General features: G+C 40.2%; 1 protein-coding gene across 1 annotated transcript; it reads right to left on the bottom strand.

The window, feature by feature from the left end:
• Positions 1 to 3,958: 3,958 nt before the first annotated feature.
• LOC118113814 (phosphatidylinositol-3-phosphatase SAC1-B) lies at positions 3,959 to 16,053 on the bottom strand. Its single transcript, XM_035163834.2, has 20 exons — positions 15,949 to 16,053; positions 15,402 to 15,499; positions 14,144 to 14,218; positions 13,900 to 14,027; positions 12,914 to 13,063; positions 12,563 to 12,622; positions 11,587 to 11,620; positions 11,063 to 11,164; positions 10,237 to 10,322; positions 9,691 to 9,777; positions 9,536 to 9,604; positions 9,255 to 9,334; positions 9,031 to 9,129; positions 8,147 to 8,285; positions 7,168 to 7,237; positions 6,965 to 7,037; positions 6,322 to 6,415; positions 5,868 to 5,960; positions 5,728 to 5,785; positions 3,959 to 5,541 (listed from the first exon to the last, which is right to left on the bottom strand). The coding sequence occupies exons 1-20, from the start codon at positions 15,975 to 15,977 to the stop codon at positions 5,405 to 5,407; spliced, it is 1,761 nt and encodes a 586-aa protein (XP_035019725.1). The 5' UTR covers positions 15,978 to 16,053; the 3' UTR covers positions 3,959 to 5,404.
• Positions 16,054 to 19,446: the final 3,393 nt, after the last annotated feature.

Genomic DNA, 19,446 nt, shown 5'->3' with positions numbered 1-19,446 from the left:
TTGTATGGGGCTAACAGATCAACGACACCATGAGGAGTCAGACCATGAAGTGCTTTATAAGTAAAACGTACTGGAAGCCAGTTTAAAGAACCTTAAATCGGGACGATGTGTTTCATCCTGTTTACTCTGGTTAAAAACCTGGCAGCTGTGGTTTGTACAGCCTGAGACATCGACGTAGAGGCCGTCAAACCAGATTGTGGAAAAGGTGAGTCTGTGTTTTCAATGATTCCTGTGTAGAACTGGAGGAGGAAGTTATTCTCTTAAGAAAAACAGTCTTCGATTGGCCTTTTTGATAATGGGGTCTGTGTTTGTGTTCCATTTGAGTGTGTCATTAATGGCTCCTGTTGTTCCCAAACCACCACTACACAAACAGAGGGCACTGGATACTGTATTTTATTGAATGAAGTGAAGTCCTTGGTTTGACCTGCGGCAGCTCCCCCTGCAGGTCTCTCCTCCTGCTCACTGGGGGCTAATCTGAACCGGTATTTTAAGCTTGTTTCTTCATCATCTGATCCCCATCCGGGCAAATAAGCCAGAAAAACTTTACAGTATTACCAGAGGTAGAAAAAACACTAAAATCCTTTACAGAAAAACAAGAATTAACACCCCAGAGATTATATGGCCTACTACCAAATACATGGATTCAAAAATAAATGGGATATTTACAGTAAAATGCGCCACATGGGTGAAACAAGTGTAAAATGAATTATTTGCGAGGGGCACACTAGGAAAGGCTTGATGAGATGAGTCACTAGAGAATAGACTGAATAGAAGTAATGAATAGTTCATTGGTATCTGGGAATCAGAATGACCACTTTCTGTGTTTATAATATGTGATCGAATCAGAAACAACTCCTTCACGAGTGGTTTTGTAATCATTCCTCTCTGTTTATGTTCCCATCAAAGTAAAGTATCACCAAATAAAACAGGCACTTTAATGTCGTCTGAGATGTTTGTGAAGCTTTCTGAACAAACAACACCGCACTTCCTGCAGTCATTGTTGCGTTACAAGTTTTTTTTTACAATGTTACAAAGTACAAATGAAAATGAAATTACACGAGCAATAAAGTAGTAATTACAGTTACAACAAAAAAGAAAACCGGCTTGGAAGCAATGAGGATATAATAAAGCTATTATTGAGGAAATCAATGTGTGCATCATTTACTGTAAGATCAGGACTTCACAAAGTACTCTTATCATTACAGTGCCCAATCTGATGAGTGGCATCATTATTCTCATCTAATAATCTAATAAAACCTGATATAGTGATCATGAAATACACTCTAGTAGTAAACATGGCTCACAAGCTCCAAACCTTTCAGTATTTGAAGAGGTTTTACTTGTGGAATGGATAACTGATCAACTTATCGCCTACTGGAGCTTTAAATAATGTCCAATCACTTGTAATGTGTTTCTTTTCACTTCCGATCTTAAATTGTTTCAGTCATGACAACAAAAAAGCACAAAGAAAAACTGTGACACAGCAAAAATCATCTGCCCTGTTTATTACTGCACCACTACCTCTGTCAAAGAACGCATATCATCGACAGTCTGGAGTTTTTTAGTGACGGAAACATCAGGCAACAAGAAAAAAAACCCATTAATGAGTAGCTTTTTACAATCTCACTTCAGCAGATGTCATATATGCCGATAAGGAGGAACTTACCTCGGCAGCAGTAAATGATTTTGTACACTCAGACAAATGTCTGACTACTTTAAACAGCAGCGTGAGGTGTGAAGGGGGGGTTGAACTGAAAGGGCAGAAAGGTATGTAGCTCGAGTCCATTTGTCCATGTACAGACTGATGATCGAAACCTGATGTGGTCAAAGCATAGACCGAAAATTGACGTTTGTGACAGTGTGTCCATCCACTTCATTCTTTCTGCAAACTGACATCTTCTCTTAAAGGGGATATGACTACACTTATGGGCTCAGACAAATGAAGCAAAGGTTCAGTGAGGGAGACGGTCTTCTTGTGAATGCCTCCTTAGTCACTTGCACAGTTCCCGCTCTACCTCCACTCCACCAGCTCCTCTTTTTATCCAATCACAGCCTGATACAATCGCCTTGAGCCAATCAACTGACCTATTTAAAACGTACTCTCTCTGCTGTCATTCAGCAGTCAGCTCAGTTCAGTGATACTGAATGACCCACCCCTGCACCACCTCAATTCTGGACTCCATCGGCTCAAAGCATCATCCAGAAGTCCCTCATTGACGTTCCAACTCTTTGCTTCATCGCTCATCTTCACCACCAGTGTCTGGCCTCTGGGGGAAGTCTATTTCATAAAAAGTTCACGATAAAAAAATTTCATTTTAATTTATCCTCTCTCACCAGTCTCTTCTGATTGAAATGTTTCTTCGGAGCTCTCATGCCTAAAAACTTTGAGAGCTGATTTTCAGGTGTCTCTCTCTGGTGCTGACAAAAGCTGCCAAGCATGGCCCAGCTCACAGCCTCACTGCTGCACTGAATGAAAACAGCAGGAGAAATAATCCAGCATCTTCTTCACTTAACACATAACGCATGTACCATGTTACATATACAGTTAGGTGTGCACAAAGGTTGTACATAATTACTGCAGATTATAGTACACGTCTGGTGATATTCTATATATTTTATTGTTAAATGAGTGTGGGTATCAAAGTCTGTTATACATCCATCTCTACAACAGATAACTGTTTCTGATCTGTGTTTTTATTTTTTTCACTTAGTGGTGCCATGGAAATGAACTGAACCTGTAGTATAATCACATTACTGCCGGTCCAGAGCGAACTTTTATAAAACAGGCCAAAGATATGGACCAATCAGTCACAGCAATAAGAGCAGTTACCTGTTTTAATGTTGTGACTGTTTCCATCAGTGAGACACACGGTTTCAGTACCATGGACACAAGCACACACACACACACACACACACACACACACTGTAGTTTGTTTTGACTGAGCAACACACAGATCATTCCGCTGCTACAAATACTCACTACAGCATCAAATAAGGAATCATTCACCACGGAAAATAGTCCCTAAAAACTGTTTTTAAAAAGGAAACTATGCATTTAAGTTGTTTTTACACATAGCATACAGATGTGGTCCACTTCAGTGATGATGCAGCACTTCTGGCCTTGTTGTGGCCAGAACAAAACAGATGTGAGCCTAAAGTGGCCCACTTGTAACATAGCAAATGCAGCCGAATTATCCCAAAACAAATGTGCTGCTTCGGGCAAGGTGTAATCTGGATGTGAACCTACGGTGGCCCATGTGGTAAAAGGTGAAAATGGCACAAAACAAATTCGGGCCACCTTTGGCTGAAGTTTAGTAGTGCTATGGCTTACCTGTGGCCTAAAGTAGAGTACATGCTAAAGGTATTGTGTATAGTGTGCTATCATAATATCATAAGCTACAATACATAAATATAACAACCGCAAAGCAATAAAGAAGTTTACTTTCAGCCAGACTACACAACACTGTCCCAACGCAGGTGTTGAATCCTACATTGAGGTGGAACCCTCAGAGGACGGAAATGGGCTGAACCAGTATTTCCTCCCAAAACAACATGGTCTCTGTCTTCAGGCAGATTTACATTTGTCCATGAAGGTGCTGCGGTCTATCCAGAAAACATCCACGTGACACACATTGGACCTCATGCAAATATTTTCGTAACAGGCTAATTATTCCCCTCCCCTTGGGGGAAAGATTCATTACCAAAAATGTTATCAATGAGTGAAAATAATAATTTAACTGTTCTGTAGTATCAGTAGTCGTAATAAAGAATCTAAAACAATGAGAAAATATGAATACAGCTGCCCATCATCACTGTGACAGAAATAAAGGTGTGATATGTTTAACAGGTGATGCTACACAGTCAGGTACAACAGAGGATGACACTGGAGAGAGAACAGACCCTCAAACACCTAGTTTAACCAAGATGTTGATTTGATAAAAAAAAAAAAGAAACCTCATTTGGCAGCTGTGATGACGATCACAATATTCATCTTTATTAAGTCTATTTCATTAATATATTTTATTTGAGTTAAATACAGTAAAATACCTAAAACCCCCCCCAATTCATTCAGTTTAAGGCTTTAAGATTTCAAGTCAGAAAATGTTTGACAGACCGTAGCTTAGGAAATCTTAGAACAAAAAGAAAAAGGTGAATGCCAAAAATTACCATGAGTCGCTCATAGAACAAATATGTTCTTGCATGAGGCTGATATATAAAGAAGCAGAAATCTACAGGCAGAATTTAGATAAGAATGTCCACTGGCTGTGTTAAGTTGCTTTCAGACATGCACTGCTCTCTGGAGATCCTCCGGATGGGCTGTATGTGAGAACGCAAATGTCCGACTGAGAGCCTCTAGACTTTCTGCTGAGTTTCCCCGGCCAGCCCCCTACTAAACTCCGAACGTTTGGAGGAGGCGATGTGAGAAAACAGCTGGAGATCGTCCGCAGAGTTCACCGTGAACGAGTGGGTGTGTTGACGACGTTTTTAACACGCGACAGGTGCAAACATCAAAAATCGAAAAGAAAACAAACAACGCAGGACGAAAATGCAGAGAACACCAACAAAGATGTCAAGAGAGCTTTTGGTGATGAGGCCACTGCTGAAGGCAAAAACATCCTGGATCTGCCAGCTGCTCCACCCCTCACCTGAACGCTGCAGAGATTTCTGTGTTGTTGTGGATGTGTCTGAGCGGAGAATGTGTCTGAGCGGAGAATCGCCTGCTGCGTTGTTCGTGTTTGAACGGCTCTAAAGAAAGTACAGACCCGGATATCCTCAGAAGTTAATGTCTGAAAACGTCTAAAATTTAAACGGTGAAGGGTGGAATTCTTCCAGCCTTTGGACTCCTTATTGACCTGTTACTGTTCTGGAAATGCAGGCAATGTGTAACCTGGGACATAGTAACTGCAAATGGACAGGAACATATCGGCAATGACAAACATAAAAACACTGAAGGAAAATCAACAGTAGAAACACTAAATCATTTAAAACTGTGCTGTGATATCACAGCTTCTGTTCTGAATCTGATCCCAAGCATCCATTAGGAATGCAGGAGGACAAACATGGAATTTAGCATGGGTCCCACCACAATCTTCTGAAATCAAGAACAAGGACATCCAGTTAGAACAAACACCAGAAGGTTCAGTGTCCAGTAAAACCTGTGGACAGACAGTCCTGTCCGCTGATTATCGCTACAGTGTGGACAGCAGCAGGCTCATGCACTCCCAGTCTCTTTCTTTCCACCATCATCGCACATGAGGCCTGCCCTGCTGCCCACCGCCCTCCTCCACTCCCCCCTCTATTAGTAAAGGCTCCAGGTCTGCTGATGCTGGGGGTAAAGTGATGACGAGCTGGTGGATGAGGCGGTGAGCTCGCCAGGGCCTAGCTGCTTTCCACACACACACATTCAGTCCAGCTTCTCCTTCTGGACCAGCTTGGGAGCATCTACAAAGTCGCGTCCATTAAAGAGGATGAGGCCACCCGTCACCACGCTGGCTGATCCCCAGAACAGAACGTAGGCCAGAGTCTCAGTCCATGTGTCCCCTGAGGAGGGACAGCAGGTCACAGAGTCAGTGGAGGAATCAAAAACTACATTTTCATTCAACAAATGGGAAAACTTACCAAAAATACTAATAAGAGTCAGATACCGATTCATTTGAGGATAAACAAACCCTAATAATGTGGGCATGAAAATGTCAGTTAACCAGACTTAACTGTAGTTTGTCTTACCAGCCATTAGCAGGCAGATGATGCACATGGAGAACGCTACCACCATGACGATGGGCAACTAGAAAAGGAGAAAACCAGGTTTACATTAAACATATTGGGAAAAAAAGATTGGTCAGTCCAACTTCCTGAGCTTCTCTTACCGTCAAAAACTTCCAGTCTTTGGGGTCACGCAGTGGGGTGGTCCAATCAGCTTCCTCTGCAGCATAGTTCCCCAGGAACAGATCAATGGAGTCCTGTGTTAAAAAAGACAAACCGTCTCCTACTGTTTCACCAGTTACTCATTCCTGCATTGATGTTCGATATTTTCATCCAGCATACCCAGCACTAACTACTCAGCTGCCCTGTGGTCATTAATACCTCTGATTAAAGTCAGAGTGGATGGGTTCTGACAAACTTCAACCTGATCCAAGGGAACAGCCCCGTCCTTTCGGTCAAGGTGTGGTTCACCTTACACTAAAATTATACTAAAATCAATAGGATATGATGCCCCTAATACTAATACATTCATTGTATTTATTTAACTGTAAAATACACATCACTATCCACATCCACAAATATACTGTAGCACTCAAATCTATGAAGGTTTGGACCCACCTGTCTGAAACCATCAGAGAAGTTGTTCTTGTAATATCGAATCATGGAGTTCCAGCCGTCCATCAGCAGGCCCCACTGAGTTCTCTTCCCCGTCCTGAAAGATCAACGTGTCAACACCGCATAGAAACTCTCCACAGTCCCCAGAGGATTAATCTGAACCAGGCATCTGAAATGAGCTCGTTGAGCCAATTCGTGCTCCACAGAGTTACACTTTTTACATGTGAACTGTGCTGATTAGAAAGGTTTCACAACAATGACACTAAGATTGTATTCCAACTTCTCACTACAATTTTGCCCCCGTCAAGTGAAAGGTGGTCAAAGCAAATAGTGAACGATAATATAGGCAGATTGTAATGAAAGGTGGTATTATTATAATTGTTCCTGAGGATGGAACTAAGGGACAGTTGAGAATAACCAGAATATATCAGGAGGTATCTTCTATATTATTTACATCCCCAGATTTCTCTTTTTAGAAATATGCACATTGTTTGTTACAATTTCTTGCACTGGAACCAAGTCCAAAATCAGATGGCAATGTATGTATGTGACATGTAAACAATCTGACCCAAATCAAGATGGTTTCTATTTCATTATCAAGCAGTGATCATGTGTTTAACTGGATGTCAGCTGTGTGGAAACTCACCTGGTGAAGTCTGTCTTCAAGGCACCAGTACCAGCATACTGCTTAGCACAGGCATCAGCATTGTCTGCCCAGGCTGAACAAGGACAGACAGGGACAAAACACAAACCAGAAAGAGAATTAAAAGAAGTAGATCATGTTAATATATGACTTTAAATGTAGCTGTGCCACGTGACTTAATTCAAAAGGACACTACTGGAGCCCACCATTCTTGTACAACTTCTCAAAATCCATCTGCTGCTCAATCTTCTGGCCCATGTTCAGGACTCCCATTTTCTGCAGGCACAAACATCCAATGTCAACCTACTGACTCATCTTTCAAAAGGCTATTACGCTAAAAGCTACAGGTAGTGTGTCATGACATTTTAGTACAAACCCTCCCTACTTTCTGCCCCAGTTTTAATTTATATAACAGCAACACTTCATCTATATTTACCTGGGGTTTTGATCTGTTCAGTGTAAAGAAGATTCCCACAGAACAAACTCCATCATGTCATACTCACCACTCTAATGCTCAGACTTTTGAGTATCAGCAGCATCACAGCTGGCGTGATACCATTGATGGTGGGTATCGGGTCTTCCAATTGTTTCTAAGTTTCCGTTTTCCAATTAGAGTTAAGCTACATTCAACTGAAATCACGATCCATTTTATGTGAAACATCTGCAGGAAATGTGGTGTATCATTGACAGGTGTGTAATACTGTTCTAAAAAAAAAGTCAGGTTCAGGAGACACACTAAATATGACGTGACTGTTCTGATGAGATTTTGTTCTGTGAAAATGGACAATATACTGAATTTATTATGTGAGCTGAATCCAGGCAAGATCCAGACCTGCCCACCCAACTTTGCGTTCATGATGTCCAGTTATTATTTGAGAATGAATGGTAAATATACAAACAATGTGCAACAATTCAGTCAAGCAGATTAATTCAGTTTTAATTAAAATTTCTGATTGAAATAATGGTGATTTCTAATATTCTGGCCAAATAATATCCACACTTAACAAATACAAAGAATTTGTGGATAAGTAGTGGTCAGAGACTTTTTTCCCCACTGTATTTGATACAGCATGTCAACACTGGAATCATTGTATCTGACATGACTTTAAGTAGAGCAAAGCTACTGCTCCCCCTTGTTCAGTGCTTTTTATCATTGTGTTCACCACTTGCATGATTGGCTCGTACCTGCAGCTGTGATTGCAGTGACTTTCGGGCCAAAAGGCTCTGGATGACATTGGTGCGGTCCAGACAGTCCATGCAGTTGCTCCGAAAGATCCCCTCCTGACTCAGCTGCACCTTCCCATCTGCATCCACCAGGAAATACCTGAAGCCAGACGCACAACATTACGTCTGATGTTAAGTACGTATATATGCGACTGCTGTAATCAGGAGGTAGAGCGGGTCTTCCACAAAGCGGAAGGTAAATCATTTGATCCCCGGCTCCTCCAGTCTGCGTGTCAAAGTGTCATGGGCCAAGACAATGAAAACAAAATGCCCCTGTGCTGTCAATGTGTGAGTGAGGTGTGATAAAGAAGGCGCTGAATATGGAAGTGCTATTTTAATGTGAGTGTGAATGAATGAAAGCACTTATAGTGATCTTAAGCAAGGATGCAGGAAGTAGGGGTGCTGAGGGGGCTGCAGTACCCCCTGCTGCCAAGTGGTGTGAATGTAAGGCAAAACAATTTAGTTTTATTTACAGATAAAATCTTTAACGTCGCATTACTAGCAATTTTTTTTATTAACATTTGATTAAAATTTTGGAAAAGTTAGTGTATCTTCTGTGTAGCTTATCTGATCCACAAATGTAAAACATGAGTTTAGATAACATTAGACACAACTTCTGATGAAGAATAAACCTCCATTCCACATGTGAACTGTCCATTGCTGAATATGCTACTATACTGTATTAACCTACAATAGGTCTGTTGCAGTGTAAACTGTTCTAAAACTGGTGTAAAATGTTGTTGGCTGTTAGAATAACTACTATAATCACAAATGTTCCACTGCTAATATATAGATGTTTTCCCTTTATCATATCAACTCACACACAATGCAAAATACACACTGACCCAAATTCATCCTGAATGTCAGCGACCGTGTCCAATAAGATCTGCAGGCGGTGCCACCTCATCCGACTGCACTCCTTATGGAAGTCAAATGCGATGTACCTGCAGAAAAGTGAGCACTTGAAAATACAACAACCTCAAACAAACCTGAGGTAGAATAAACCAGAGGCCCTAAAGGAATGCAGCCATAAATGAGATGAAAATGGTGGAATTAATGGTAATCTTACTTGATCATGCCATTTCCCAAACTGGTCACCATCTTGTCAAACGCCAGCTCCAATGGCTTTTCTGAGCCCTTTTGGTTGATCTGACAAAATCATAACAAATTGTTGTTTTTATATAAAAAATTATACAAACAACCAGAAAAACAATATGCGTTTTTGTATCATTTCCCCAGAATGTTTTTTTTAATCCCGGATAATATCATGGATTTTAAAATTAGGAACCGATATCTAACTGGCAAATTGGTTGCATAAAGTGAAAGCAGTAGAAGAGTTACCCATCTTACCAAGTTCAAAATGACTTGTCTTCCATAGAGAATAATCTGTGAGTCAAAGTGTCTCTGGAATCCATCCAACTACAGAGAGAATAGAAACTGCATGAGAAATAAAGAAAAAATACAAAAACACAAAAGAAGCAGCCTTGTTTTGTAGTACAGCTTACATGGTTGACTGTTTTGTTGATCTGTGGTTTTGGCTTGTACTTGAGGTTGGGCCTTTGGGACCAGTAGAAGGGGATGGAGCCTCTTGTCTGTGAAGAAAAAGGGAACAATACATCAATATACTATAATCCAGCTTTCATTTATCCCTCCATTACAGCATATACAAAATATTTAAGCCAAAATCCAGAGTAGGAATACTGTCAGAGTTTCATATCACTGTGACCATGGACCACAACAAGAATGTGGACTGAGTGCAATGATCTGCACAGCAAAGTCAACACATCAGCACATTGTGGGGGGAAATCAACACACAAAATGGCCACAAATTTAAGATCTGCTCGAATTGTTTATGCAATATTCTGAGGGATGATATTTCAATGCTGTACTTTTTAATGATGTAGTTTTTACAGTGGAAAAACCTCAGCAGTGAGAATTCTTCACTTACTGTTCCTCCTAAATGATCTTTCAGTTCTTCCTAATGTTGAGACTGAACAGCAGACTTCACTGTGTCGCTACAGCAGCATTATTGACTTGAGTATCTGACTCACCTGAACAAATGAAGCCTTGGCACTGTTGAACTGCACAATCTGCTCCGTTTCTACATAGTTAGCAGCGTGGCCTTCAGAATCGATGCCTGCAGAGAAAAACACAAAGACCCTTTTAAAAAGTTCTACATTGTAAAGGATCAAAGACCCACAGCTGCAGAGACAGTCTTCTCATCTTTGACTTAAAGTCCAGCACATGAGCCTGCATAGCATAGATATGCATGAAATTCACTTAAATGTTTGTTTACCGACTATTCAGATGAAACTAATATGAAATGACGTTCATCATTTGTTGTTTAAAGTCTTCTCGTATATACAGAATAAGTATTTTTTGTCATAGCAAACAGTGGTAGAAGAAGAATACCAGGATCTGACGTGTACAGGACAGCTGTGACACAGAACGTGAAGCAGTCAGTGGGGTGGATGGGTGTCTGGGATTCTTTGACTCTATGCATTTAGTGATGTGTATGACATATAATGTGCCTGACCACAGTTCTGTCTCATGTGGTTGACCGGAGACACTTAAGGAATTGGAATGTTTTAAAATAGGATGTTGTGTTTTTATGTTTTGTGTCATCCTTTTCTTAAAATTGAGATAAGATGAATTCAGGAGTCTACTCTCTCAATAAGATAAACAAATCTGACAAGACTTATAGTGACCTAGACGTGTTATCTGCTCCCTCTCATATGGAGCTGTTATAATGAACATATATTTTACTTGTATTCAAAAGTGAGAGTGGTCAAGTGAATCCTTGTTTTCAGCACTCGGAGTAGTATCATTTTTCATCAAACACATGAATTGTTTTTTCTTCATCATTAGCAGTATTACCTCGGACATAGTAGCGGACACCGGCTCTGAAACAGCTCCTCCTGGAGATTATACTCCACTCAAACATCTTTCCATTGATGCAGCTCGACTTCATGATGATGACTAGTTAACAGAATGTGTTATGGAACCAACAGAGCTGACATAAAATAGAAAGGAGTCACTGCTATACATGTAAAAAAAAAAACATGATATAAAGAAAATATATCTGATTTTAAATTTTAAAAAATTGGCTCCCTTTCTGAATCACTATTAAATACAATTCTCAATATACAGTAACATTTTAGGCTGTACTGTAGACTTTAGTATATTTAATAGCCACCTGTTACTCATCCTGGTCAAGTAAAAAAAAAAAGAATAAGTCAAAACATTTTAAGAAAGGTAACAAATGTAAAAATAAAGCAAAACAATCTTCAATAAACTAGACACACTTAATTGAATGTCTCACACTCCTTCACCTAAATGCTCACCTCATACATTTTATGAGGATAGTAATAGACTCTGGCAGTCAGACAACAAAAGGATACAGCCATGGACGACAGGATACACAAACTTGTGTAACTGTAAGATTAGAGCAGTGTTATATGATTATATGCTTTACTCTTGTAGTCATTATCATTCATTTCAATTACAATTACAATTTCAATTAAATACTATGTGCAACTCTTCCGAAATAACATTTGAAGGTACTTATGCAACCATGGCTCTTAGAGATTATACTAATAATACCCCCCTTATTTTCTCTCGAGCACATACTCCATGACACAAGTTGCAACACTGGAAAGAGGCCACTTACAGAGCCAGGGTTACACAAGCAGCATGTCTCACTATGGGACAGGGAGACTCATATACTGGTGGACAGGTTTATCTTGAACGACAGCAATTTCCCTCCACCAATTACTTTAGAGGCCATCCTCAGGGCAGTGTTAGCAAGTCTTGTAGCAACAAGTATAGTGACGCACAGCATATGAAAGATGTATACAGATATGAGAAGACTAAAAGCTGAAAAGATTCAGGTCGAGGTCGAGCAAAACACAAATAGAGACATCAAAAAAACTAAATTACACATTTCAGGTAAACATTTGGAGAAACCAAATCCTCAAAGGTTGGAGGCTGGATCCAAGTGGCAAAGACAAAGACATGGATATCTCACTTTCTAGAATATGTGACCTTTTGAGTGTTTGACCCAGTCTGACCAGTCTTGATGATTTGGCTTGAATAATGGCTGAATGACATTTTATGTCAAAATGAAAACTAATGTTTCAATGATCAGATAACTGCTGTATGCTTCCGGTGCCTCTAGATTCTTTGATGTAGCCAAAGCAAAAGTATTTTATTATGACTATTACTTTAGCCTGCTGTTTGAACACAAGCTACCGCAGGATTATATTTATCCTATGCTTAAGTTCCAGAAAGAAGTATTACTGAGAATACTCAGGAAACGAGCCCCATAGTGAGAAGTAAACACAAATGCTATGAAAGAGAACATTCATTCCGTCTTACCTCTGGCTGAGCAATGAATTCCCTCAACAGGTGGCCATTCCAGACAAAACGCTGGTCTGCCTGTAACATGGACAGTTAGCACACATCAACATAGGGACAAGTACAGAGGAAGCGAAGGCTGTAACCTACACCTGGAGATGAGGGCACCTGTATTGAAGATGCCCCCAGAAAGAATCTTGGGATAAAAGAAATATCTCTAAACATAGATGACACAAATTGTACTTAGAGACTTATTAGAAGAGATGGAATCAGTTAACAACTCAAATATCTAATTATTATTCAACTATTTGTGAATTTAACTTTGTTTCTATCATTTCTGAAAGGGACTAATATATAAAAGGTATTTCTAACCCTCTCCAGAAGGCTCATCTCCTGAAATTCAGGGCTGGTGTTGGCCAGGCGCTGCAGACTGTGGGTCAGGTCATAGTCTGTTGCAAAGTAGAAGCTGTCTGTATGAAGCACATTGTTGATCATGGACAGGAAAGCCTTGTTGTCTTGCATCTGAAACAAGAGACATGTCCAGCAGACAGATACAAACAGTAGTGGAATTCAGTGTGGACTCCAGTCAGTAGGACAAGCTGCAGCCTGCAGTTTGGACACTCATACATCAACTTTTATGCACCACATTTTTCTCATTTGCCCTGGTCAGTGGTGGTGTGAATGGTAAACCAAGAATGGAACCTCTGTAATTTCACCCATTGGTTTAGGAAATGTGGGTTTGAAGCCTTGAGTTTGGTATTTTGTCCGGCACCATCTTAGTTTTTAGAAACCAGAAATAACAATATTTGGAAGGGGGCGAGGGGGTCTGACAGGGCTTGAGGACACTGCACGCCCACCTACTCCTGCAACCTGCACACATTTGACAGTAGTAGCTGTGCTTGTTTTATGTGTCACAATGTATAAAGTATATTGTTCAGTTATTTATTTATCACAAAGTACTTGGTAATTAAACATTTTTTTGTAGTGAGGCACCTTGTACAGTATCTTCTTATAACTAATGAAAGAATCACCTCCCCTTCCATTAGCCACTCTGCAAAAGAAATGTAATTCTATGGGATGCAGTGAGTAGGACATAACCATAGCTTTATACAGCAATAATAATTTCTGTATACTTTTAATAACAACTAGGGTGAGGTGTGTCAGATCAGATGCTTTTAGCTTTGGGTACATGTGAGTTTAACACTTATACAAAGGGTGCTCAGATCCAGTGTCTCTGGATTGTGGACAAACCAACGAAACATCTTTAGGCCCCCTGTCAGCAGGAAGACAATATGAAAGATGCTTCTGACAGTTAGTTACGATCAAAATACATATTATTATCAAACATTAGAAGCTACCTGGTTGTCTGTCAGGTGTAGTATTGTCTTCTTATAAGAGATGATTTCAAAGTCCAGAGCCTTCCACACAGCATGACCGAGCAAATCTCCCACCTTCTGCTTCTTTGTGATAACAACCAGGTACATGCCTGACAAAAACAGGAAATGAGAACGCACAACACATTACTTCCCCATTAGCTGATAGTTTCCGTATTTTCCAGGAATGGGTGGAACATAATCTTCCTACACTACAAACTGAACTTACCTGCCACCAGACGTACAGTCCCCATGACTCCACATATTGGTCTGGTCTCAGCTGAGACAGGGATGTCCCTCCTCACTAAGGACATAACAGTGGTTAGTGTCAGTGTGTTTTATATCTGATCACCAGGATCTTATTCAGTTTTATGCAGTGATTTAAAAAACATTCAGCTCCTGTCAATTTCTATAATTAAATTTTAAATTGATACATTTGCCATTTTGCCCGACTACACTCAATAGCCCATAAAAACAAATTGACAAATTGAAGTAAAAAGTAAGGTGAAGTTAACATTGAAAACTAAAATCTCTCATATACAGACGTATATGAGAGATTTAATTCAGTACTTTGTAGAAGCCAGTTACAGTTTCCGCACTTCTTGGTTTAGACTCTAAAAGCTTCACACCCCTGGATTTGGACAGTCAGATCCTCTCAGGCTACGTCAGACAGAGTGAAGACACTCAGGGACAGACAGAACCTTGTACTTAGGGACAGTAAAGTTGCTTAAAAACATGCACTGAACTCCAGAGAACCACCGGACATTCTCTGGAGGTGCTGAATGTGTCAATGCAAATATCCGAGTGAGAGCCTGCAGACTTTCTGCTGAGTTTCTCCGACCAGCCCCCTAGTAAAAAGTCTGAGAAAGTCAGAAGGAGCCGATGTGAGAACACAGCAGGAGATCCGCTGCGAGCATGTTTCTCACATGCGGCAAATGCAAAAAAAAAAGAAAAGAAAAAGGATAAATAAAAAAGAAGAGCCAAGAATGTAGAAGACAACAAGGATGTCAAGAGAGCTTTTGGTGGTTAGAGCTGAGGCCAGTGTCCATGTGCCGTAAACAAAAACCTGTTATCCCTGCAGCAGAATGTATACATTATTTCCAGTGTCTGTCTGCTGCTCCACCCCTCACCTCAACACTCCAGAGAGGTCTGTGTTGGTGTGAACATGTCTGAGAGGAGAATCTCCCATTGTGTTGTTCATGTGTGACAGGCAAACTCCAGAGAAAGTCCCGACCCAATTCTCCCGACGTCATGTCTTGATGATTTTCCATCAAGGAAATGAAAGGAGATTTGTTCTACTTTTCAACCGCAGCTCTAGAAACATCTCTAGATTAATTAAAGCAAACACGAAGCCCCTGACCACCACAAAGGGTCTGGGTACTGTGGTAAATGAAGGAGTTGGGTTTTTTATTTGAAATGTATTTGCAACAGAATCAAGGAAAACATGTTGTTAACAAAGTGTGGGATAAAGTAAAGTGAACGCTCACCTGTGAGAGTCATCTCAGTCGACACCCTGTCGACCGCCAGGACATCCACGGAGCCATCATCGCAAGCCTCGATGTAAAACTTCTCTGGTGTGGTGCGCCTGGTGAGACAGAGAACAGGTGTAAACAAGCAGCAGCAGGAGCAGGGAGGTGGAAGTCACTACTAATCAATACTGAGCCGGTGTGTGAGGCTCAGAGACAGGTGGAGGCAGAAGACACCGAGCAGACACCGTAAACCTGAGAGTGTCGGAGCTAAAGTTACAGGACGATCAGCTTTTCACATCCTGAGCCGCAGCTCAACAGGACTTTAGTGTTTAGTGAAGTACAGGTGTGTGAAGAGGCAGCATTAGTAGAGCAGACGTGTCGTAATGGAGGTGTTAGCAGCCGTGTTAGCAGCAGCAGCCCGGGCTGGATGTAGCCGGTTAGCTGCTGTGTCGTTAGCCTGCCCGGGGGACGCGCTCACGGACACGGCTCTCTGCCTCCTCTCTGAGACGGAGGGAATAATACTTAAAATGAGGCGCTGTGTCGTTCACATGCTGTTTACACTTACAAGTTAAAGCTCTCATAGGCGCTCGCCATCTTTCCTCCCGTTTGACCCCAGTGACGTGTCTACTTCTTCTTCTTCCTCTTTTTGTTGTTTAATGGCGGCTGGCAACTTACGTTAAAGGTGCATTACCGCCACCTACTATGCTGGAGTGTGGATCAGTGGAAATACATAAATTAAAACAAAAAAAACAATCTTAACTTAAATCATCTTCATGAAACCATCTTCTTTTAAAAACTCATAAGTATTTCCTGTTTTAATGATTGTTTAGTGAGTGAATCTGCCATTTCATTACCCTCAATGCCGCTGTGAGCTGGTCTTTATAGTCTTTATAGTGTTTCATATATTTCATACAGAATATCTGGTATAATATATGGAATGTATTGATTACATTAAGAACTATTGAGCATTTTTTCTCCATCTTATTTATATGTGCATTCCAGGTCAGCTTTGTGTCAAATAAAACCCCCAGATATCGGAACCTGCTTACCTGCTCTAATTGTTCCCCATACATTTTTAATCCAGCCTCTCTTATCTGTTTTCTAGAAAAGATCATAACTTTTGTTTTTCCACTGAAAACCTAAATCCCCATGCATATGATCATTTCTCTACCATCCTGATTGCATTTTGTATCTTCTCCTGTATCAATGTTAAGTTTTTAGCCCTTTTCCATTATGCCCGATCATAAGCAAATTATGATTTTCCTATATCAGAACTTATGTCTGAGTACACATCATTAATCATGAGGGGGGAAAGTATTGGGGTGATCACATTGCCCTGAGCCATTCCATTATCGTTCCCATCTTTACCTGGATATATCTATCGAACAAAGAGTTGTTTTATCCAATTAATAGCTCTTACTGTTATTCCCAATTTGTCAAGTTTAATCATTAAACCCTCTTTCCATACCATGTCATACGCCTTCTCAACATCAAAGAACACTGCCATTATAAATTATTTATTAACTTGAGCTTTCCTAATTTCCTTCTCTAAAAATATGACTGGCTCCATTGTTCCTCTCCCTTTCCTAAAACCCCTCTGATAAGGAGATAACAAGCCCGTACTCTCTATATGAAATGTTATTCTCTCAGTGATCATTCTTTCCATTTTTGTGTGACGTGTCTACTCCTTCTTCTTCTGAGTTTACGGCAATACTGGACAGTTGGTTTCCGGCAGCTTGGAGGCACAGCACCGCCCCCCTCAGGTTGGGAATTACATTGCAGTTCAGAGTGATTCTACTTCCATAGGTGTAAACTTGTCTCTGAAGCTGGTTTCAGATGTTGAAGGAAATATTTGTACCTATTTTCTTTGTCTTGATCTTTTTTCTTTAAGATTCAATGTGTAAGATTTAGGTGAAAGTAAATAATCCTAGTGATGTTTCCACTAGTCTGTAATCATACAAATTGTTGTTTTCTTTACCCTAGAATGGGCCCATTATATTTAAATACTTTATATTTATATCAGGGATCGTCCACAGAATTGGGTCCAGACTTTCTCTGGAATTTTCCTTTCACACATGAACAACCCAGCAGGAGGTTCTACGGCCAGATACGTTCACGACAACACAGAAATCTCTGAGTTCAGGTGTTCAGGAGCCGCAGGCAGAGGCAGGATGTAACATATAAGCACTGCTGCAGCTAACACATGTTTTTGTTTACAGCACATCAACCATGGCCAAAAAGTCTCTTAACATCTTTGTCTCTAAGTGTATGGATCCGCTTTTTCATTGAGAGGTATTAGTTTTCTTTTTGTTTTTTTAATTATCGTATCTGTTGCATGTAAAACTTCATCACTCTCTTGTGGTGAATCACCAGGAGCAGTAAAACTAGGCAAGGCAAGTTTATTTATTTAGCACATTTCTACAACAAGGCAATTGAAAGTGATTGACATAAAATATAAAAGGCATCACGGCAATTTTTAAAACCAGCATAAGACATTACAAAAAATACGCATTTAAAAAAAGATTAAAGGAGATACATAAATTGAAAGAAATACAGAATTAAGTAAGAAATAAAGTAACAGTGCAGTGTAAGAAATGATTTTGATTAATTAATCTCAATCTCAAAACTAGGCTTATGATATTTTCTGACACACAGCTGTCAGGTCTATTTCTGGAGTGGATGTACAATAGGCCAGTGAACTACCTCTCACAACACCAGCCTTTTCATCTCTTTATTATCTAAAAAAGGAAACACTCCTTCCTCAGGTTTGCTCTCCCCCATCCTTCAGAACTTTAGTTTAATTAGGTTCTCCTCGTGGAGTTTCTCCCTATTCTACAAGTAAAGCTGGAATGGGGGTGGTACAGAAGGCCCCGCATCACATTCTCTGTGTTTTTACCTGCAAAACATCAAATCTCTTGAGAGCTTAGAGGCTGTTCCACAACATAAACACTCATGGTCTAATCTTGAGATTATCATTGTTCTGTAAGTCATTGACTGTGTTCCTGGTCAACACCAAACAAACTTCATGAAAAGGACCACTTTACATTTATTACCTTTTCACCACAAAAATATTTTTTTTGCTCCATCAAAATGTCTTTTACTTTTTTCAATTGGATGCACATACAGAAGTAAATCGTGACATTCAGTTCTTTTATATAATGTTTTTTTTTCTACTGATATCTTAAAACCCAATGTCAGCTTTTTTTAGGGCTTCCTGCATTCTCTCTGCTTCTGCTTGTTTTTGCCTCTTTTCCAGGTTACTCCATCATCTGCAAACAAAGAGGGACTAAACCCTGCCCCAAAGTTTTGAAAGACATATTATGATGTTAATTATAACTGGGCTATTTACACTACCCTCTGGTGTCCCATTGTTTATGCCTGTGCAATTGAAAGAAGCATCCCCAACCTAATTATCCAAATGTCTTGAATCCAATGAAATAAGTGCCCTCGTATTGCAGCTTCATGACGTTCTATAATAAGGCCCTCCTTCCATAACATATCATATGCCTTCTCTACTTCAAGTAACACTGCTACCACTCCTTTATTTATCTGGGTTTTCTTTATCTCTGAATCATGGATCAGGGCATGAATCAGTGGCCATTATTTTACACAGTACTGCTGTCTGTGTATGTCTATGTGACGCAGCCTTTGCAACATTCTTCATGATTGATGTAGGTCATTTTTCTTTCATTCCACATTAGCGCAATGCATGATGGTATTCATATTTCTTTACGTTTCATGATGCATTGTGGGATACATGAGTCCACTACAGGACGGCACCATGAAATGGCAAACTGAGTGGTGAGTGATTTCGGACACAGCTCATCATATTCACACTCCCTGTAGGAGGCCAATGTGGTTTTACTGGTTTGCTCAGCTTGACATTGAGTAAAATCATGGTTCCCTCCACATTTTCCACATCTTCTAGTCCCTCTGCATTTAGCTACTGCATGTCCAAAATGGTGGCACTTGTAACAACACAATGGAGGGTGTGTGTGTGTGATCTCTTACTTGAAATCTCATGTATCAGAGATTTACTCCCGTTTGTCTTGTATCCTGTTTG

This window comes from Hippoglossus stenolepis, chromosome 8, assembly GCF_022539355.2.
Source record: "Hippoglossus stenolepis isolate QCI-W04-F060 chromosome 8, HSTE1.2, whole genome shotgun sequence".
Taxonomy (NCBI): Eukaryota; Metazoa; Chordata; class Actinopteri; order Pleuronectiformes; family Pleuronectidae; genus Hippoglossus; species Hippoglossus stenolepis.
This window is presented reverse-complemented; position numbering and strand designations above follow the sequence as displayed.

What these genes read in the sequence shown, in the direction of transcription:
- LOC118113814 (XM_035163834.2), bottom strand. Translation starts at nt 15,977, where the DNA reads ATGGCGAGCGCCTATGAGAGCTTTAACTT. An exon ending in GACTGTACGTCTGGTGGCAG is followed by an intron (nt 14,028 to 14,143) that starts GTAAGTTCAGTT and finishes TGTTTTTGTCAG; the next exon opens with GCATGTACCTGGTTGTTATC. An exon ending in GTATCCTGTCGTCCATGGCT is followed by an intron (nt 11,165 to 11,586) that starts GTATCCTTTTGT and finishes TCTGTTAACTAG; the next exon opens with TCATCATCATGAAGTCGAGC.